The sequence below is a fragment of the Solenopsis invicta genome, chromosome 4 (genome assembly GCF_016802725.1).
Source record: "Solenopsis invicta isolate M01_SB chromosome 4, UNIL_Sinv_3.0, whole genome shotgun sequence".
NCBI lineage: Eukaryota > Metazoa > Arthropoda > Insecta > Hymenoptera > Formicidae > Solenopsis > Solenopsis invicta.
Window position 1 is genome coordinate 26,512,473 of NC_052667.1, and position 24,157 is coordinate 26,536,629.

The window sequence follows — 24,157 nt, forward strand, 5'->3', positions numbered from 1 at the left end:
CATGAAAACTGCAAAGTTTATACGAATTGATGCATGAAATAGACGACCAAGTTTTGATTGCATGAAGGAAGTAGAAAGCACGTTGGAGGCTTTTCTCTTGATCTTAAGGCGAATAATGTGAATTTTCTTTAGAGACGATTTCTGTGAGAAAAATATTTAATTTTGAAGAAGTTGCATCCGAAAAGATTTTTACATTGTGGTTTGTAAATTTGTATAAATAGTCAATTTGTATACATATAAGAATACAATAAATAACGAATAATGATATCGATCGATCAAGGATTGTAAAAGAGGCTTAGGTGGCTCTTTAATATTTTTATAGCATTGAATTCTATACTTTCGTAATCTGTTAACTGTGTTAATTTGCTGTGAGAATACTCATTGGTCGTTTTTGCAATGAATGCATGATAATGATGAAAATGTACAAATACTAATAAAGTATTATCTCACTTCTTATATTTTGCGATGTTTGTTTCTTTATCTAATCAATCTCGGAATGTCAGTGCTTCGTACATGAGCTCTATCTTTTCACCGTGATTTTCCATTTTTGCTTTCAGGATCACTTACATTGGCCTCGAATGCACATTATCAGCAACAGTTATGGAATTTGAAACGACGACAAAAGTATTCGTCGGATAGTAATATAAGGTAAGATGAAAAGCACCAATTTACTGACTTTACTCATGTACTGTGGCATAAAATCGTCAAGTATTACTATGATTATAATATTTTTTATTTTGTAAAATTCTCTAGATTTATTAATTTTCATAAATTTTAATTTGTTTTATATAATCAGGAAGTATACTGCAATTATCTTTTAAAATATGTTTACAAATTGTAAGAGTTGTAGTTAAATTTTGATAAAACTTACGATTAAATTTTCTTTATTTTCTCGTAAACTTTTGGTATATTATATGCGCACTTAGTATTATGACATGTTATAAGTTTGTTAATAATTTGTTAATAAATTGTTTTTCATATTAATGACACAAGGAAATGAATTTGTTGTTAGGTACGCATGCCCAAAGTGCCATAAGAGCTATCGGCACGTGCATCACATGTTGCGACATTCTAGATTCGAGTGTGGCTGCCCGCCGAGGTTTCAGTGTCCTTACTGCGGCATGAAGAGCAAGCAATCTAATAATGTCTACAAGCATATACGCGTCAAGCATCCCGGATCAAAACTTGAAATTGTTAGACTGTCTTATATTCAAGAATAAGTTGTGATAGAGCATTTTTATTTATAATTAGACTTGAAATAATTTCTGAATATTCCGAATATTCTGAATGAAAGTATCGTCGCAATGTCTATTTTTCATAAATAGTATTAAATAAAGTTAAAGAATCAAATAAAGAAGTTTATCGAATATTCATCCCGATTTTTATTCTTTATACCTTGTTTTATTAACAAAAATTATTTTCAATTTAGAAAATCCTTTGTACAGGAAGCAGTCGAAAACATTGACTAACGAATCGAATTATTTTGTACATTATACATATTGTTCTTTGAGACGTTTTGTATAAATCGATTGTGCCATTTTTTACTAATATTTATTTTTTTTGCAGAACGATTAGACATCCTTAGATTGTGGTGGATCACTTGGACAATAACTCGCGGATCGCAACTTGTACCGTGAGTTTTGAAGTAGTCAAACGCACACATTACCTTTTGGACTAACATTCTATCTTAGTAGATATATTTCATCTGGTTTTCGTCATCAGTCGGTATTTAATCGATTGATTACCGCGCAGTTCATTCGTGCACAGCTTCAAGATATCTTTTAACTGCTTTATTTGTTCGTTTCTTACTAAACAAAGCGAGCCATTCTGGCCTTATGTACGTGAGGATGGAAGTAAGATAATCTCTCAAAATAATATCTTTCGAAAGTACTCTTCTCTTTGTTGAGTTGACTCAAATAATTTATCATATTAGGGTGAAACAGTCTTTCAAGCATTCAGTTGGCATATACATAAAGTAGTTCGCAATTCTGTTCGAGCCCCATCCGAGCTCTCGAATCTCTACGAGAGTCGTTTTCTCACGCGAGTGTGCTGCGTGTTGTCGCTTCGGAGTGTTTGAGAAATAGAAAGAGAGAAAGAAAAAGTGTACATGGATCGCGAACTTGCTCCATTCATCCCCCGCGACCTCGCGAAGAGGCCCCGGGTGCGTGCTGAATCCAAATGAGCTAATCGCTCACTTCCGTGTTTTTTTTCAGCGCTACTACAAATCTTACCGTGGGCCGAGGGGGTCGGTCCGGTCGGCAGGAGCTCGAGGAAGATGAGGATCCGCTTCCAATGTCCGCGCTGTCGCAAGAGCTACTCCACGAAAAGCGCCGTCACGGCCCACTTCAAATACGACTGCGGCAAGCCGCCGCGTTTTGAGTGCCCTTACTGCGGCATGCTTAGCAAAAAGAAGTTCAATGTTCAGGATCATATCAGGCACAAGCACCCGTCGAAACTGGTCGTCTGCAACACTCTGTTCTAGGACAAGTCGCGCGGCCGCGTACGGCACGCGCGATTAATGGCACGCCTCCGTGCTAGCGTCGATTTAACGCGCGACTCGCCCCGCGTGCCCACACGTTTACTGTCTCTCCATGGACAGTAGTCGAGAGACCAAGCTGGAAACAAATGTTCTATTCTACGGGAGCCTTACTTCCGGCGGAATATCTTTTTGTACCTGCTAGCGATTATTAAATGTTATTTTTGTTTATCGTATATATTTTGAGTGCGGCGCGACCGCTGCAAGAGGAGAATGCATACAATGCATTTTTCTTCCTAGTGTTCATACAGATTTATGGGGAGATTAGTTTCCGCGTTCCAAGTTCTAGGTTCTCCCCCTTTTATTATTAAATCGTATCACAATTTTTTTCGTTTATTTATCTAGTTTTGTATATAAGAAAAGAGTTTTATATACAAATATTATATACGAACATTTATTTAAACAGTACTTAGATAGTGGCACAAGAGTTAACGTTTCTATCTCTCATCGTGTTTCAGATTACACGTGATATTAAACTTAGATAAACACACGGGATATTTTTGCGCGAGCTCAAATCGCACGTTGACAACGTCAAATTTTACTGAAATTCGAATTAATTGAATTTTTATCAAAATTAGTGAAAATTAATTTTATTTTTCGACGACGTGAATTGTTACGGCCGCCGCCGATTTTCGATAGCGGCGTGAGTAAAAAAAAATTTATGTTAAGTAGAAGTAAATTAACTAATATGAGGTGTATGTGTTTTTCACTGAAAAATCTACGATAAACTGATATCGAGAGAATAAATTATTACATGTTATTACCTGATAATGTACTTAGTCATGCAAAGTGACCGTACGTGCGTCTGTTTTAAAGTTTTAATAAAAATCTTTTACTAGAAAAAAAACTACCTGCTTAACAGAGCTACATTTACGTACTCTTACTTTTATGTTTTTTCTTGCTTCTTACATCTTTTTCTCTGGTTCACTCCTACTCTCTCACTGTCTCTTTTTCTCTCTCTTTCTCTCTCTTTTTCTCTCTCACCTATTTATTTCCCGCGAATATTCCTTCTGCATGGTGCGTTCATCCTCGAAGAGGGTGTTCCTCGAGACTCGTTCCGAGCGTACAACGATGTTGACCGTGTCACGATCTTTTGTAGGTGGCAGACCCATGGAACCTCACGATACACGCCGGAAGAAATACATGAAGAAACGGGACACAGAGTACAATTCGGACACCGGCAAGTTTCACTGTCCCAATTGCAACAACGGTTACGGCAGGCGGGACACGATGCTCGGTCATTTCAGGTACGAATGCGGCAAAGCGCCCAGGTATAAGTGCCCGTACTGCAATCTCTGCAGCAAGAAGACTTCGAACATTTATCAGCACGTGAGGTGTATGCATCCGGAAGAGCAAGTGACTCTCGTGAGACTTTACTAAGCTCGCTCGCAACTGCTTCGCCCACTGATCGTGAAGAAATCACGTAGTGATTATACTTCCGGACCTACTCGCTGAATTGGATGAAGAGAATTTTTGTATTCTTGTCACTTGCACTTATGTTTGTGTAGGCATTTGTATAACTTAACGTTTGAAGTTTTCGTTCTACAAGAAGTCATGTTACGACGAATCGGTGAAAAAGACTCGTGTGTATGCGTGGTGTACCAAAAGAGTTTCGAGCATTTTCAAAATAACGTATGCCCGCGCGTGAAACTAGGGGGATCCTGAGGTCTGTCTTGTTTTATCGATTAAAAGCAATAATTTTGTATGAACAACTTTTCATATGTGTTACTTTTACAGATTCGGAAATCCTGTTCCAGAATTAAATCACATGCATTAATACATGTCTGCGGTATGGACTTTATGCAGTGAACAAAAACAAATTTTTTTTTTTAATTCAGATCTTTATCACTTTTGAAACAAATATGGCATCCAGAGCTGTCAAGTCGTGACAATATTTGCTCGATATAAAAACTCTGTAGTTTGTACTTGCGAAATTGGAGTCTCCAGACATGTAGAATACACGAAGAAACAACGTCGAGTTTTTAGAATTAGATTTGGACACCTAATTCTATATGAAAAGTTTATACGAAAATTTATTCGTATGTGTGCGTGCGATATTGATGTAGTAGTATGTGATGACGTACTGATATTTCGTAAATCGTACGTATGTATTGTAAGTCGTATGTGTGTAAGTCGATGTTTAATCGGTAAAACTTATGACTTCAGCATCCCCCTAAAGACATCATCATTGATTGAACATTTAATTTGTGATTAGTTCCAAAGCATTTTTTTCAGTATTATATAATATTATATAATATTTAATTGAATATTATATAATTTATGTAATATTATTCATACATCATAATATTTCAGTATTATAAGTATTATATAATATTATATAAAATATTATATAATATTTTAAAGACGTCTTTAAGTTATACTAAATTATGCTAATTTACATATAATTACAAACTGTTTGGTTTTTATTTATAGTTGGGGATTGAAATCGGCAAGTAATTCAAGACTGTACTGTACATAGCGTTATACAAAAAATGTAAAAAAATAAAAAAAGAAACTCGAAGAAAAGCCCAGTCCTTCCTTTATTTAAATTCTTTTGCAGAATTGCTACGCGTATTATAGCAATAGATTTCTACGATGCAACACGAAAGACGCTGCTGTGGTCGAGGTAAATTTCGTAAGAATTATACCAAAATGAATGTGAAAATTATCTCAACTACCGAGGTACGGTGTGGTGACTCTAATATTTTTTTTAAGATGCATTCTTCACGAAACTTTATCCCTTCTTTACCTTCCTAACTTGACTCGACAGTGTCGCATGAACGCAGTGTCCGCGTGTACGTTTTTCGATTTATGTATAAAAATTGAGCGTAATCATTGTGACCTAGATAATTAATCGCTATTAATACGTTCTGGGAATAATTGACCACATATATGTTACAAAGATTCATTCCTAGACAATTTATGGTTACAGATTCGATTAAATCCTTAATTGTAAATACGAATGAGACAAAGTAATCAGCAGCACAATAACTATGTCATTAACATTTATCACGTGTGATAATGTAAATATATTAGGCACACAATTATAAGCTGAGAGCATCCTGCTGCTATAAATTCTTGAAAAAACGTGAGGACGCCTACTGTCGCGTAGGGCAAGCATCATTATTACGGTTTGTGTTACACAATTTGCATTCAAATGTTTCACGAAGGTTTTCGCAAAAGAGATGGAGACTTCCTTGTTTCGTATAGCCGCTTTGCGGCCGTAGTCGCGTATGTGAGCGTGTCAATAGTATTCAATGTGAATAACCATTAACACGAGACGACATCGGTTTCAGAATCATGGAGGGACGAGTTGACGGACAAGAGAGAGCTATCTCAGACGCTGCGACGATCGCACCATCAACGACTGCAGCATCAGCAGCAGCAGCATTTACGCAAGATGGAAAGCGCGATTGCGGCTAGCGGTATGCACGGCCGGAGGTATCACTGTCCGAAATGCGAGAAGTCCTTCTCGCAGAGCTACTCGATGTATCGGCATTACAGATACGAGTGCGATTCACTGCCGCGCTATCAGTGCCCATATTGTGGCCATGTCAGCAAATGGTCCCACTCGATCTACAACCACATCAGGAAAATCCATCCGGGAGCGAAGGTCACGCTGAACAAGCTCTACTAGTCCGCAGTGGGAAGAGCACTGTACGATATATCAATAAGACACAATATACGTGATCGTCAATAAAATCGAAATTGTTTTCGCTTGCGTGTTCCTTGAGGGCAGTGATCGTTCCTGACGTTTGCTTTTCTATGTGTTCTCTCAAAGGTTAATCGGCCATCTGTATCTGTAGAGATCGAGCTGGAGAGCTCGGAGGAACGATTTAACGTGAATTATACCGACATTTACATCAGCAATGATTCCTGTATTATAATTGTTTTTTTTTTATTACGAAAATAAAATTGAAATGATTTATAATTTTAAACGTAGCAAGCCTAATCCTGCGATATTAGTGCCAAAGAAGCTCGGCTGACGTATATGCGTACAGTTTAGGTTCTCGAGCATTTTGATGCAGATGAGATCGAAGCAACCTTCGATCGCTCCCGAGGATAAGGAGGCATCCCGAAATTCCTGCGCATTCCTGTCTCCTCTTCGCTGCTCCTCGAATTATTCCGCTATTAAGAGACCAACGGTTGCAAATCGTCGTTCTAACGTAGATTCTCGTTTCTGTTTGTGTTTGCAGACTTCAGACCGATCATCCTGCAGAAGTACCACGGCGCCGTGCGGAATTCCCGTCACGCACTCAGACTTCAAACCTCCGCAAATCGACGCGGCTTTCCCTGTCCCAGGTGTGCCCGTGTCTTCGGCACTACCGGTGGCATGAGCCGACACTATCGTCTAGAGTGCGTCGACATGCCACGCTTCAAGTGTCCACACTGCGACATGCGTAGCAAGTACACGCAAGCTGTGTATAGGCACATCCGAGCGAAGCACCGCAACATGGAGCTGCGATTCGTTAAGCTGTACTAAACGCGATTTGGAGACTGACGTAGCTTAATTTATATATATGTATCGAATTAAATCTGCCCCTTCCCGAAAAAGATATTCTCCCTCTTTCCTACTTCCCTTCATCCCTTTAAGATGTTTTAAAGAAATTTTTACCACAAATACAAAACGCGTTTTAATTAATCGCGCGTGCAATTTGCAAATTGTTTCAAATAAATTAACGCAATTGAGTTTTTTATTTTATGCAAATAATATAATTCTATTACTTTCAATATTTACTCTATTTAGCTTTTTGAGATCATTGCTAGATTTTCATGGAATTGATTTGAAATAAGGAATGTATTTGACAAATTAATCATGATTGACATAATTATCTGTTTTTATTCTGATAATATGGCTAATTATATTCGTCGAAGGACATAATCAAACAGTAGAAGATTATAGTTATGCGTAAATGACACGTTTCTGTGATAAAACCGTGAAAGTTTTTTTTAACGCGTTGCGTTACAGAATGTAGATACTGTATTTAATTTTATGTTAACTATATGCATAGACGACATAGATGGAAAAGCATTTGTTATTAGAAGTTGACGCAGATTAACGGATCGGCGTAATTTGAGTTTCAGAAATTCTTTGTATGCTGAAAGATGGAAATATTTATATGCAGAAGAATTCGTATACCATATATTCCGTGTATATATATTTTTATTCTTTCTCACGGTGTTTCTTCCAATTACGTTGATCCTCAAGCGTTATTTATGTCTGTTTCTTAACATAAGAAAATATCGCGCGCGATATGAAACGATAATATATTTCTCAGATTTTTTGTTTATTTTTTTTTTTTAGAAATCGATATAGAAATATCTCATAATATATATTGAATTAATCATATTTAATTTTTGTTGAAAATTTAAGATATAAAAACGATTTTGATTTTCATAAGACAAGATAAAAAGCAAAGTGTATGCTCTGAAATTTGAAGAGAATTTCACGTGTATCTCATTATATTAGAATTAAATTGATTAAAAACGGCTATAAATAAGTTTTGAACAATTATATAATTTGTTTGAATCGTACAAGATGTTTTTATATATTGTCAACAAAGTTATAGTTTTCAATCAATTGCGAAGTATCTGTGTTACTATCTGTCGCGTTACTATCTGTAATTTTTTTTCTTTATTTTTCTAACTAGATAAGCGAATCAATCTTTTTTTTAATTATTTGTAAATAAATATTTTCTCAAGTCATTATTTAAAATATTCATCGAAAAATTATGAATAGAAAATAATTAAATTATAATTAAATGAAATATAATAATAATGGTCTTGCTTTTGATTTTTACTTTATTTTTCAAAAAATATAATACAATTCTAATTTATAGCGCAGAATTTCTTGAAAACTAGTGTAAAAGAAATGTACATGCGCGTGGTTACATTATTTTAAAATCGTATTAGATGGAGAATAAATTATGTTTTTTGTATAATGATAATATATAATTTTAATCTTTTTTTACTATGTTTATTATATGTTCCATTTATCTGATGTATCTGACTTGTAAAAATCATTACCAAACAGATAAAAGAAATGAAAAGAGATTTTTGACGTTCTTTAATTCCCGTACTTTATTCTTTATTAATGTCATTATTTTTGTTTTTATAATTTATTAATTTATTATTTAGATTTTAAGTATTTATGTTGATATTTATTTTGTTAGAAGCACAGGAAAATGCTCTTTTAATTTAAATGAATAAAAGTTTATTCTTTTATCATAGAATTTGCAATGTATGTTACGTAATTTATTATACCGTAATTTCTATCAAATCAACTTAATTTTTTATCTTATAAATTATTTGAAACAGAAAAATGAACAATTTCAAAGATAAATTTAAAAATTAATTCGAAGATTTGTTATTAGCATGCTTTATAATAATTTTATATCAATGTTTTAATATAATATCTTAATAAATGTAAAAAAATATATGTATGTATTTGAACATATTTTTAAAATAACGAGTTATTAGTAAAATGACAAGAAAAATCTTGTCGACTTATTATTTCCTTGTGTCTTATTTAGAAGCACTACATTATAAAGCGCATGATGTATTTTATGTTGTATTTTTATGGCTAACTTACATCGTCCAATTACCGAATGTATTTTTCTAACTAAGTAGATTGAGCCGATTTAAATGGGCAATTGTCGCAGGATGGCAGTGCAAGATGTTAGAAAGATATCGCTCATTTAGTGATGGATGACAAATTTAAGTTTTCTCCCATTTTATACTGTACCTCGAATCATTATCATCTTTAAAAACAAATAATATCATTCTTGAAAGTATGCCGACGATGTTCGAATGTAGATTTGCTTTTTATGTTTTCGCTTGATATCGCATAAGTTGCATATGTTCATTTGTAACGGTGATAAGTATATCTTCCAGGTCAGTGGCCGGGACCAAGTCCATCTGAATCACATGTGTGTATTTTTGAAATATCAAGGCGTTGATTTATGAGAGTGCTGTAAGCTCGAGCAGAGCTTAAATCTGCTGCTCGCTTAATTCTTCTGATCTTGTGACAATTCTTCCAGGTAGAACCATGCCCTACAGCGATAGCTGGTCCAACTTTCCTCATTGCTCCAGCTCGGCCATTCCTCACAGTTACACGCCGAAGGACACCGTATTACGGCATCAACGATTCCGTGGCGATCATCGCGAGAAACGCTACTTCCGATGCATCTACTGCGAGTACCAGTCGAAGTACAGCTCGAACGTGTACAAGCATATGCGAAGGATTCACAAGCACATGCCCTTCTTCAAGCCAGATCGATTACTGTAGAAAGACGGAGAATTTTCCGTGACGAGAAAAGATTTTTATTTTGAGAATTTGTGAATAATTATTATATGTATACATTTATCCTTAACATCGAAATGAATTTACTTTGTATATACATAGAGTTTCGTCGAAGGTATTTTCAAAAAAATCTCATATTGTTGCTGATTCAAAATTGTTAATGATTGATTTGGAGAAAAATTTGACGGATTTCTATAAGCAACAAATTAAATATACAGTGACAAGTATATTGAAACGAAAACTAGCGAGTTAGACTATTTTGCTGACTAGTCGATTTAAACTATTTCGCTAACTAGTCTAACCAATTAACTAAATAATTAACTAATAACCAACAGCAATTAATTTAGGAATAATAACTTTTTGAATTAATTTTGACACATGCGTGCTGTTTCCTTCTAATATTATTATCTCCTTATATTAATTCGTATTTGTATTGATTTTAGATTTGAACGATTTATTTTAGTAATGTTTTTCTTTAGTATTATTAAATTAAAAGTTTTGGCGCGCAGTTCATTGAAAAAAGTATATAAAGTCATACAAACAATATAAGCACGAAGACCTAGCTGCGATTGTAGAAGGAATTCTTGTTCAATTTGTATTGAATTAAAAGTGTTTTGTTTTAATATTATTAAGATTTTTATTTTTAGAAAAATATTATTTGAACTGTTTTAATAATATAAAATGTAATGAACTTTTTTGAACTTGTTTATATGTGAGCAAATTTCTATTATTTACGCTTAATTTTTTTTTATCATTAAGTCGAATAAGCCTCAAAGATGCTATTAAAGAAATTAATTATTTATTTGTTTATATAGAACTATGTAATTATTTATATAATTCTGAATTTTTTTATAATCTTAAAAATGTTATAAAAATAATGTTATCAATAATGAATTACTAATTACACGTTTTTGACAAAATTTACACTACAAAATGTTGCGATGGGGATTTGTAATGACACCTTAATCATTGAGCAATAAAATGTTGTTGTTCATATATTGATCGATTATGACGTAATACCATTATCCTTTCGCATTCCTTGTAATATTGACAATTTCTTTAAAAAAATGTTTTCGAAGACGGTTTAATTTTTTGCGTTTAGAAAAAATACACTTTTTTTCAGGTTCACTGGTTGGATCGTTCTAAGCAAGATCAAGTCAACAATAAAATGTATTTGTTAGCTAACACTTCTTTTCGCTGTTAAATTTTTATCGTTAACTGCAGATAATTTAAAAAAAATTAAACTCGAGATTAGATTAATTTTTGATTTTTTCTTGTTTTACATCTTAATTGTTTCTTTCTCCATTTTTCTTAATTATTTATGTTTATAAGAATTAATTTCGAATACGTTTACAAATGTTTGTTTTAATTGAGCATAATTATAATTTATAACATACTTTGTATATACGTAATACTCTATTACACACTTCTTGTTTCCATATTTTCAAGTTTTTTTTAAATAATAATGTTTGTTATGTATATTTGGACATCTTTTAAGAGAACTATTATTTTTTGATCAAGTGCGGTAAGATTTTTATTCGATTCACTGACATAAAAGAAATTTTGCAGCAAATATTGACATTTAAACACATCGTCAAATATCACTGCAGTATGTAAGTATTAATAGCGAAAGATTATTATTTCTTGAGTCTAACAATAAAGTTAGTTTCTTCTTGAGTTTTTGCGGAATAAATTTCGCAGTTTTAATGCTTTTACTGACCTCGATTTCGATCTTTTTTTTTTCAGTATTCCATAAGGATCACGGAGTAATCGAGCATAAGGAGAGATACTTCTGTCCACGATGCAGCAGCTCGTTCAGCAAGAAGAGCAACATGCTGACACATTATAGGCATGAGTGCGGGAAAGAACCGAGGTTCCAATGTCCTTACTGCGGAAAGAAAGATAGAAAGTCCTCCAACACTTACAGGCACATCAGGATGCATCATAAGGGTAGCAGCATTCAAGCATATCGGCTATACTGAACCAAGAATGCTTTAACATCCAAGTTGAGGAGATAAATGGCATTTCGTCGAGACACCGGTCAATTACCAGTCCTAAGCTTTCCTATCACGAAATCGTCACGTTATTCTACGAATCAGCAGGTGAACGGAGTTGCTGAGGAATCGATAGCGAAAAGTTTATTTTCTTCGTATTTCGCTTATTCAAGATTCTTCTGGCGGATGTAGCGCTCGGTCACGATAATAAGATCTCTAACACTGCGACATTGTCTCCTTTCTTCCTCAAGACACATCCCTCGTTGTACCCTATTACATGGTGAGCCTTCGGACATTCTCATTCTACTTGGCCCTCGTTCTACCCTGCCGCCTTCGCGCGTCTCTCCGATTGTACTGGCACAGCACAGACGCGATTTGGAGAGATCTCTTCGTTTACGTCTTTTGCTCATTCGTCTACCTTCTAACGTGTCGCCTGTTACGTTCTTTTCTGTTTTGGTCACAGTTACGTCATGCTCGTCCAGTGTTCGTGATTTAGACTAACCGTGTCTTTCCTTCTTCCTGTTCGTAGGACGATTCCTGCAGCCGTACGACGCTCGTATCATGGATATCTTGAGGGTGAACTACGGTGGCAGTCAGAACGAGGTCAAGCACGAAAACGGACCCTTCTGGCAGACCGGGAAAATGGCATATCACTGTCCCAGGTGTAATGCCGGCTATACTTACAAGAAGACGCTGAAGACTCACATGAAGTACGACTGCGGGAAGGAACCAAGGTTCAAGTGCCCTTACTGCAGCAAAAGGGACAAGTGCTCGTCGAATATATACAAGCACATAAGAATGCGGCATAACGGAAAACCGGTGTATGTGGACAGATTAGAATCGTCTCGTTCTTCTACCTCTTCCTTCCGAGATTCGTCGTCTGCCATCGGGCAGTCAACTTGTGTGGACTAAATTAAGACATTTTTTGTGATACAGATAATGCAAGTGGCTGTAAAAAGAGAAAAGAAGACAGGAAAAAGAGAAATTTTCATTAGTAATATATGTAATATATAAAATATGTATATAAATAATATATATATTATTTATATAAATATATAAAAATATATACTATATACATGTTTTATATATACATTTTATATTTTATTTGTACATAAATTTTTAATTTTTTTTTTATGTTGTACATATAATTACCATCTTGATTGATGATATAAAATTTGATAATAAGTACAAATTGAATTTTCTTTTTGTTAGCGCCAAATGGAGATTTTTGAATCTTAAGTATTTATGGTCCATTCTTATATTTAAGATCGTCTTAAGTATTGTCTTAAAATTATTAATCAATTACGGAGAAGTATTAGCATTAAAGCGCCTTAAGACATTATTTAAAACGATCTTGAAATAAGATTCTATAAATATCAGCTTTAATTGATCTTATAATTGTCCTGAATTTTGAGACATAACAGTTTGCCCGTATTGATGATGTACATAATTATAAATAACAAAGTCAAGTACATTGTAATATGTAATAGAAAAAAACATATTGTATCTAGACCATGAAAAGTTATAAAATTATTTTTTTTTTTTCTAAAAATTATATATTTAATAATTATTATATATTTAATATTTTTAATAATTATTTTCTTTATTATTTTAAAAAAATATTTTTAGAAAATATTTTTAATAATTTAAAATTTTTAATTTCTATTTAAATTTAATACTCATAAAATTGTAAATATCTTAAAATATATGTAAAGAAAAGTCATTTTTTTCATGACCTACTCGTTTTTATTTCAGCGCGCAAGAAAAATCTACAATGCCTATTTTGTCGAAATGTTTATATAAATTTGAACAAAAATCTACAAATAGACATAAATGTGCGTTATATAAATTTTTAAATATAAAAATATATTTCGATTCTCTTTCCTCAATTTGTGAGTTCCTATCTTGGAATTGCGAAGTTTGCGACTGCAATAGAACGATTGTGAAGAGCACGTTTTCAGAAGAGTTTAAGTCTACTCTTGCATAAAATTATTTTTTCTTAAATAATATACATGACGACTAGAAATTATTTCCACCTCTAAAGAGAAATGGACCGTGCTTTTTTGGAAACAATCGCTCTTTGATTGCATTGTAATGTGTGCCATCTGAACCTATGTGCAATCGATATTCTGATTCGTTTACGATTGCTCGAATGTATTGTTTACCTCAATAAAATAGTAAAAAAGACCAACGTAATTGCGACGATTGATCGTCTGAGAAAGTATGTCTGCACCTTCATCAAGTAGTTGTGATACCGCATGATTATTCTCGCATTAATTTCGTGCATTTTTATATAAATTGTTTTTTTCAAGATTACATTCGTGTGATCCATGATCTAAAAATCGTTAAAGATAGCTTCAGTGTCAATCAACGTTACGTGAATTCGTATGAAATGCAGATAGTTTATGTTTCGTATTGTCCAAATTTACGCGGTTTTTTTTTATAGATTTGTAATTTTCATAAGAGTGTAACACTAAAAAATCGTCACATGTACATATAAACGAATAAAAATTCGTATTTATTGCACGTCGCTTGATTACTCGAAGACAACACGAATGGAAATAAAGATAGTCGTGCTTCACTATCCCTCAGGATGCACTCATACATCAGTGTTGCGCATTTTGCAGTCATTTTGTATGCGATGTACCGATTTTTGTTACCATTTTTTTTTGTAGACCGAAACAAGATCTAAAACGTTTCGGAGCGTGGTGAGCGATGCCGATTTCAATCTTCACGCAATGTTCGCGCGACAACGAATTATCGTACAGATTGAACACGGTGTAAAGTAACAAGATACTGTGGATGTATAATTCAATACGCAGGCTACGGCTTTAGAATCGTATCGCTTGGCTGCGTTACGATGTCGTTCAGTCTCGGAAAACGTACTTTCGTGTATCACAATCGGAAAAAATTGTATTAATGTCCATGGCTTGCTTTCAGATATACGACTGTTGGAGTGGCGTAACGTAAGACCGGTGACCAGCTATATCTGTCCGAAATGCAACGCGGGCTTCCGGAGGACGTGGGATCTAATTAGGCATAAATGCGGTCAGACGCCGCGGTACGCGTGTCCGTATTGCCACAAAAAGGATAATTCGTCCTCGAACGTTTACAGACACATCAGGCGGTGGCATCCAAATCATCCTGTCGGTGTAAACAAAATGTTCTGAACGATCCCGTATAGCGGGATACCGATTATCGACTGATTAATATATTCCTACTGGCTATTTATATATATATATGAGAATAAATTATTCTGAACGATATGGCCAACGAGATTATGGCCAACGAGATACCAGTTGTCGACTGAAAATATATTGCTACTGGCTACTTAACATACGTGAGAATAAATTTCTCTTCAGATGTCTCGACGCAATCTTTGAATATAATTTTTTTTACGCAGTAATTCCTCTCCCATAAACCTAACACGTAGCACCTGAATTTCTAAGAATCTTATAATTTTGCTGTGTATATACACAGCAGTTGGAATTTTTTTTTACTTTTTACAAATATTTTAATTTTTTATTCAATATTTTTGTCGTTTATATTATAATGTTATAGCAATATTAATGCGCTGAAAAAATATTTTGGGGTATCAGTTGCAATTCCAGTTGTTTACGCTAAACATGATTATAATCTGAGTTGTCTAATTTTAACGTAAGAGCTTGCATGCAATGCAGTTATCGCAGGCATAAAATTATATGATTTATTCTTAAATAAACATATAAATGGACGGATAGAGAGCGATGACACGTGACTTTATCGCACAGTGCAGTTCGATGTGTCTCACATTTTGATTGTGTGATTATAACTCGATTATAGCTTCGAGTTTCGTGTGAAATAAATCGTATGGCTTCATTTATGTTGTTTTTTGACTTGTCGTATTCGTTTGTGACGCGTATGTAACGACCCATAGGAACGAGAACGATCCATGTTAATTTAGTATTTTGTACGCGTGGAGTATCAATTACACCACGTAGCGGACATGATTTTGTTTCCAGTCAAGAGAGAGAATTGACATCGATCGTTTTCGATTGACATCGATCGTTTTCGATTCCGAGCAACTGACCCATCCATCCCGTGAGCATCCTCGCAGGATAGACTCCGCTGATCCAGCTGAAGCGTGCGTTCGTTTTTATTAAATTAATCTTACTCGTCTCGACTATTTCGACGACACGGATACGCGCACACCCACGATCTCGGGGCGAGAACGAAAACCCGAGGAGCGAACCGCGCACTGTCTCCGTCGCTAACTTGACTCTTCGAATTTTTCAGGTGCCCGCCTGAACGCCTCCCGGAAACGGCGCAAAGTGTACTCCGTGAACAAGAGTCACTACTGCCCACGCTGCAATCGCGGCTTCACCCTGAAGAAGAACATGACGCGGCATCTGCGCCACGAGTGCGGCATGGCGCCCAAGTACCAGTGCCCGTACTGTGACAAGCCCTCCAAATTTACGCAGAACATTTACGCGCACATCCGAAAGTATCATCCCGGTCAGGCCTTGTGCTTCAGACGATTGTACTGAGCAGCTGTTGAACACGACGGCCAGAGACCGATCGTCCCATTTCTTCGTCATTCGCTTTCGTTCGAGTCATCTTTTGTTCCTCGGCAAACACAGACAGCGAAAATTGTGTGAAAAGGAAAACTCAATAAAATCCCTGCGAGTCGAGTTACCGTCCAGTCTCTGATCCCGCTTCTACAATAAAGTAAATTTAAAAACCGTTTTTATCTAAACGAAGTTTAAACGCAAAGCAGGAGGTCGCCGATCCGGAGATACTTAGCCGGATCAAACGAGTCCTCGTACTTCGCGTCGTGCTGGGTTCGCTTCGGCTTCTTCTAACCATGATGGTCGTTCTCGATTTCAGGTGCTGTCAGAAGGCACGTTCTCCGAGCGCACAAGCGATTCATCTGCAAGCGTTGCAACAGATGTTACGTCTACAACAGGGACCTGACAAGGCATCAGATGTACGACTGCGGCAGATCACCACGTTTCAAGTGTCCGTATTGCTGTCAGCGGGCCAAGTATCGCTCATCCATTTACAATCATGTACGAGCAATGCATCCCGAGATGCTCGTTACGACAGTGGATCTCGGCGGAGATTTCCGTTTCGCGTAAACGGCATCTGTAAAGAAATGCTGACTTTTAATTTTTGCGCGTGAAGCGATAAGGAGAGAGGTCTGCGATAAGGAGAGAGGTCTATCGGAGTGTAAATCTGGTGTTTTTTAAATCTTGACTGAATGTTTATATAGAATAATGTGACCCGTTGTCCATTTTGCAACGAGAAGAAAACTGAACGCTCGAATGGGCAATGATAGCGCTTAATTTACAATTATCTTGGCGTCTGTCATTGTATCGTTGAGATTCAACGTATCTGACATCATGATCCTAAATTTCTTCGTCTCGAATTTATCCAAGGTACATCCGTTGTCAAACAAAGAGATTTAATACATGCATATTATTATACATTCGTACGAGTGTGCTTTTATTTTTTTCCTCAACTGACATAATTTCGAAAATGAATAAAAGTATAAATAAGAAGCTCCCACGTATTTCTCGCGTCGATCTCTTCGGATTTCTTCATTTCGCAATGAATGTCGTATCGCTGTACAGTTTTCTTGTACTTACACCTTATCTTCTCCGTACTCGGAGTGTGCTTGAGTCCAACATCACGTTTGTCGTTTTGGTTTTACTTTTCAGGATAAAAAAAATTAACACAGGCGACCACGCAGGCTGAAATCGAATACAGCCGCAAAAGCGGGCTAACGCAGCACGCGAAACAGACACGTGTGTCCGTTTGTCGCTCTTAAATGTTTCCGTTCCGTCCCATCCCCGCCAGTGAACCGTCTCTGACTGACGATCAACCTGTGCTTTACAGCTTTCTACAGTCGTCCCTGCTACGTCGACATGGGTCTCGCCGTCACCACCGGTCACTGGCGCCGATTCCGTACCGCCAGATTAGGTCAGACCGCAGGCATCTCGACACCCGGTACCTACGAGTGCCCCCAGTGCCGCAAGACCTACAAGTGGTATCGCGGACTGCAAAGGCACCTCGAGTACGAGTGCGGCAAGATGCCGCGTTTCAAGTGCCCACACTGTACTTACATCGGCAAGCATCGGTCACACGTCTACTCGCACATCAAGAGCAATCATTACAATCGGCCCGTCTACGCCATCGACAGCCTTCAACAAGACTGAAATTGTTTGAATGAATTCTTTTCTCGAAATGGAATCTTAGCAGATCTTATACGATGTTTGACACGCAATTTCTTCGTTTAACACATGAATAAGTAGAATTTAATAAAAACTCCGTGTGTGATTCCATCATGTATATATAAATCTGTTTTATAATGTTGATGTTACGTGAGATGGGTCAGTGTAAATAAAAAGTCTCTCAGCTAATATTATTTAATATATCTTCGAGCATTAAAGACGTTTTAAAATTTATTATTAATAAATAAGATCGTTTAATATCTCAAAACCAATAAATATTGTACATAGTTTTGAATTATGCATTATTAGGTTCTACAAGACCTGCACAAAACTGTCTATATAAAAAGTAACAGAAGTCTTTTTACCCTCAGAAACGTAATTGTCCCGCAAAACGTTCCCTTCATCTTTCGACTTGTCTCTTTATGTTCTTATCGTGTGTATTTACTGTCGTGCTGTTTAATTTGATCTTGTTCATCGATATTGTTGTGGCAATCCCACAAGTGTTACTTCCAACGAAACAGATCCCTTCGGCGATATCTCTGATTGCGCAGCGAGATTGCATTGGGGAGAGTTCTTCACATGTGTTCGAGATGTATAACGCATTTACGACAAGTGTCGCGAAGCTCAAGTGGGAGCCTCGCTCTCACCACTTCCAGCGACCGGCGAGTTATCCTCGAGGGTCAAGGCGAGCACGAAGAAGTTCGCGCGCGGTTACTCGCCGTGCGTTGACGCGTTTCTTCCTCGCTAACCGGCTGCAAACTCTTTTTCCAGATCCGCTCCAGATGAAATGGTCCGTGCAAGGCTTCCGTAACGTCGACTACGTCGACTACCTCTTGCCACGCCATCAATGTCCGAACTGTGATCGCAGCTACAAACATCGTAGTCACATGATGCGGCATTACAAATACGAGTGCGGTGGTGCGCAGCGATTTGAATGCCCGTACTGCAAGCATCACTTGCGGCAACGTACGCACGTATGGACGCACATACGCACGTTTCATCCGGACCGTGAACTCTACTGCATCGACATCGCCACCAATACGAGGCTCTCTTGGCAGGAAATCCGTAATGACTGAGACAAATCGGTCACAGATGCCTTCAGTCGTTTAGAAAATTAAATATTTATTTAATTATGTCTAATGTGATATCCAGGATTGGATAAATAAGTAAGAATACAATCACTGTGGTGACACAGTGTCGACACTTAAAGTTAGTCTCGACGAACTGAAGTTACTTAAAACATAGTGATAATATGTGGATCATCAGAAAAACTTGAGGGGGTTTTTTGATCTTGAGAGACGAAATTAGACGTATAATTAAGAATTGTTTTAGGCATAAAAATTAAGATATAATTAAAAACTGATACATCATTCAAAACTACGTTCAATGTAAGGTAGAAAAAATTTTAATTATTTTATTTTTATTCCAATAAGTTGTTTTATTTGTTTTTTAAAATGTTTTTTTAGTAAAGCAGTTTTATACATTGCGTCACTTTATACTGTATATCTTGATCAATTTTTATTTTTTAAAAGAAATACTTTTATGGCATATTCTTAAGACTACAACTTTTCGCAAAATACAATTAAAAAAAAATTTTTTTGAAGTCTTAAGACCAGAAAACCCCCTTAATATTTTATTTATAAATTCAGTTTAGACAAAATGACAAAGAAATATTGTTTTTTTTATAGGAAATTTTATTTATAATTTTTTTCTTTCATGTGGATAAATTTTTATAACTTGGGAAAAGAATTAATAAATTAAAATTTGTATTTTGATAATAATTAGGTGAGGTTAAAAATTAAATAATTTAAAATTAATAAAGTTATTAACTTTTTAATTTTATTATTTAATTTTTAACTAGTTACTAGCCAATTCTGGAGATATCTAATTATTATTCAGGAAGCAAAATATCTATTTCATGTCAAAATGATGACAAATAATGAACTTATCACTAAGATATTAATTAACGTGTTCCAAAAAGAGAATTTATATTTGTATGTACTAGTTTTTATTTTATCTATTTTCTAAATTTACGTCTCTTTGTACAAGATGCAAATAAAATTGCCGTATTCTATATTTCGCAATGTAATTTCCGTGATACGTATTGCACATGTTAATTAAAAGTTTTAAGTAGATATATAAAATTTTAATTAATATGTACATTGTTACGGAAATTGAATTATAGAATATAATGTGATATGAGAATCATGACTGTCGACAGATGTATCAGTAATTATTTAATTAAACACTTAGAACACTTTATAAAATAAATCGGTTACTTGAAGAAACTTTCAAGATACTTTGTACAATGAGAGTTTAAGAGAATAGCCTCTTGAAAAATGTGAGTTATAAATGAAGAACATTAGAGGTATTAAATTATTTATATATAAAATATTGAATTTTTGGTATTTATATTAATGTGTTCTTAAGCTCAAACTGCTACTCTAGAATTGATAGAAATGATCGTATAATCGGTGCCAAAAAGGTTGTAACATTTTTTTTCAGTGATCTTCGACGCACATCCGATATCATAAGAATGTTTATTTTCTAGTTTCTTTAGATAAATAAATTGTCTTGTTGAATGTTATGTGTGTTTCGAGGATTCCTGAAAAGAAATTATTTAGGAGAATTGTTTCAACAATTTTTACATCGACTATAATAAATATTATCTTCACAATGAATATCCTTCTACCACAAAAATTTTCGCTGTTCCAGCATTATAATTGTGGTAGATTTTTTTCACGACAATCCTGTGCTCGTCTCAAGTGTGTTTCATCACTTTTAGGTCATAGATCAATATGAAACATAATTGCATTTTACAAATCACGTGTCGTTTGCTGAACGAAACGAATCTACGTTGTGCTATCAATAAATATGTAAAAAAAATGTATAAATATATTATGCACAAACACGGCTGTTGATCGAATTTTAAACAATGAATTTAAGTGTCTTCGAATTAAAAATTATCGCAATTCAAGCCGTGATTGCACACAAAATATTTTATATGACAGTTCTTTCTTTATTAGAAAATGTAATAAAGCGTTTACTGAATTTGCGATCTTGCGTGCAATAAAGACAACAATTATTTGAGTGATATCTTTCTCTTTCCTCTTTTTTTTTCTTCGTTTTATGTGAAATAATGAACTTGACAGTTTTAATTTTACGTAACAATAATATTTAACGAATAATCTCGTGATTTTTATGTATCGATGAGGGAGTGCTCTGAGTCTAACATCAATTTGCAGGACACGTCCATCACGAGAGAAAGCGAAGATCGAACTTATTACTAAAACGCTTCCACTTTTTCATGGGTTTCAGATAATTCCTCCAAGTGGAGGAGAAATCACGATGTTTATTCGGAACCAGATGATATCAATAAGCGAAACTTCGAGTGTCCGAGTTGTGGCAATCTGTACAAGTGGAAGAAATCGATGCTCGCCCATCTGCGCCATCAGTGCAAACAGCCGCCGAGATTCGAGTGCACGTATTGCCCGATAAAAAATTATCAGAAGGGTCATATTATACGTCACTTGCGCGTGCATCACCCGCATCTATCAAAGGTGTACTTGGATCGGAAGTACAACACCATGTTCCGGCTCTGATTAAGTATGCGCTTACCCTCGCGTATCATGATTGTTATGTTCAATAAATTAAACAACTGGATCTCCAACTGAGTGATTAATTTGTAAATCGTCCCCATCATCGTCCCACACTGACATCTATTTACTCCATTTTTGCCTTACCAAAAAATATAAATTTATGTTTACTAGATTCTCAATTAATTCATTTAATTAATTGCCGCTTCTATCTGCAGGTACGGATGCGTTTCTTGATACTAGCGATATCTCTTGTTATTCCAAGACCAAAACGTTTTTGTCAGTCAACCTTTTTTGTAATATTAGCATCATGCTAGACACGTAGTTGGTATATAAATGATTTATTTACACGTGTAGACGAAGACGGAAATGCTGAGTACGTGCAAGGTCACGTTGCGAGGAGCGTCTTTCAGATTTAATCAATTTTCATTATGCATTGCTTGTTGGGGGAATCCGATGATGCAGCCTAAGCCGAACGGTCGACGATCATCGTAAAAACTTTTCTTTCTCGCGCGCACTCGAGCGTCCTTCAGCATCTTCGTCTCCGTGTTTCAGGGCTCCACGTGGTGTCTCCGTTCGGGCCGAACATGATCTGCAAGTATCAACCGGGAGTGGACGGCAAGCTCAATTCCGAGGTGTGCAGAAAATCGAGGATACGTACGCGTAAGGTCAGCGCCGACAACATGAAGCCGTTCCAGTGCCAAAAATGCGGTCGTGGCTTCACCCTGAAGAGGAACAAGGACCGCCATGTGAACTATGAGTGCGGACACGAGCCGAGGTTTCAGTGCCCCTACTGCGGCCTCCGCAGCAAGCAAACGTCACCGGTCTATGCTCACATTAGGAAGAAACATCCGGAAGAGGAGGTATTTATCTTCGACATGAAGCTCTGAGCACGACAGGAAGATCGCGATGTTTCCAATTCCACACATGATCTCGAGCAACTCAAGTGAATTCTGTCTTTCCACTGGGCTCGCTTTCTACCGCGATCTTCGTGCATCATTGAAGAAAAATGTTTCTCAATTTCGCTTGTTACTGCCATTTTCTTTTCCGTAAGAGAAGCGGGTTTTGATTTTGTGTATATAAATGCTTCATTTTAATTACAATAATAAATCGATGAGCGTAATTATGAGTAAGTAATTAATTTTTGTTAGTTTTTATTAAATTAATTTATAAATTAGTAATATGTTATTAAATAATTATACATAATTTATTATTAATTATATATATTTAATTGAATTAATTACACATGTTATTTAATTCAATGAAATTTAAGTTAAATGAAATATTAATGAAGAGGCTGTGATTTAATCTGAAAATAAATCTGAGAATGATACTTTCTCTTCTATATAACGATATAGAATTCTATATTGTTAAATATTGTTAAACTTGATTAAATATCGTTGACGTAAATCTTTTTATTGAAATTAATTAGAGCCCGAGTTTTTCTTAGTCATGAAAAATGTTTAATCTGACTGAGAAAAATGCTCACGAATGGCTGGTACCATGCGTGTTGAGAAACTATTCTACGCCACTCAGACTTTGCCAAGCGACGACCGAAGCCATTCATCGGAAGAGGATCATCGAGAGATTTTAACTTTCTAAAAGAAGAGAATAATTCGCTTGTACGTTGTTTTGTAAAATAAAAGTTTATCGCAATTATTGCAATCATCAGTCTAATGTGAAACTCATGGATTTTTAACAATGCGGCTAGGCATTAATGCCATTCTTGTTCACACCTTTTACAAGTATACGATCAGCCATCACGGCTGCACGGATCTTTCATCACCCGAAGACGACACAATCCGGCGTTTACAATTCCGATTTTTCTAATAGATCTCTAGTTACGTAGATTCGCGTAAGCATTAAGAATCACGCGTAGCGATTTTATATTCCAATTTTAGACAGCATTTTCGTAAACACACCGTGCTTCTGCGTCACCGTAGCCCGCGCGATGAGAACATTGCTGAATACAGATTCATCAGGAAGATATCCGCGGTTTTCAAAGGTATCCTCACTAATGCAAAGCATGAATATTAATCCGGCTTACCTTCCAATTGTTCCTACGTCGAAGGCAGCTCGAAAGTTCCTTACGACTTTCGTACTGGTTCTTTCGAATTTTTCTACCTTTCGCGCGCCCCCCTCCAAATACGGTAAGCTATTGCGTCTTATTAACTGACCGACTTTGAAGTTTCAGGTTTTTACGCACCGATTCCGCAGCTGGATCTGAACTTCGTATTGCAATCCTGCAAGGACTTCAAAGTCGAAAGCAGCAATAGGGACTTTGACCAGAACTGCCCGTCCGTGTCAAGGATGAATTACTTCCCTCATAGACGCGTGAGAAATACTTACTGTTCGAAGGGCGCGTTCACCGGCACCGGCAAGAAGCTCTACAGCTGTCCTAAATGCGGCAGTTGCTTCACTGTCAAGGGCAATATGACCAGGCATTTCAGGTTTGAGTGCGGTCAGCCGCCGCGCTTCCAGTGCCCCTATTGCGAGTTTCGCAGCAAGCAGACGTC

At 35.9% G+C, this 24,157-nt stretch overlaps 1 protein-coding gene across 23 annotated transcripts in view; it reads left to right on the top strand.

The window, feature by feature from the left end:
* LOC105196315 (longitudinals lacking protein, isoforms A/B/D/L) overlaps window positions 1-24,157 on the top strand; it is a 291,818-nt gene that overhangs the window by 114,128 nt on the left and 153,533 nt on the right. For 2 of the 23 annotated variants that reach the window (XM_011162189.3, XM_039447889.1), the window contains exon 7: window positions 21,364-21,715. The exons of 18 other annotated variants lie outside the window; for them this stretch is intronic. In XM_011162189.3, the coding sequence (XP_011160491.1) occupies window positions 21,364-21,647 (284 nt within the window). In that variant the 3' untranslated portion in view covers window positions 21,648-21,715. Of the gene's footprint in view, window positions 1-9,576; window positions 9,850-17,710; window positions 18,160-21,363; window positions 21,716-22,196; window positions 23,303-24,157 lie in introns of those variants that run through there. 3 more of the 23 variants (XM_011162172.3, XM_011162177.3, XM_011162199.3) reach the window with 3 other exon arrangements.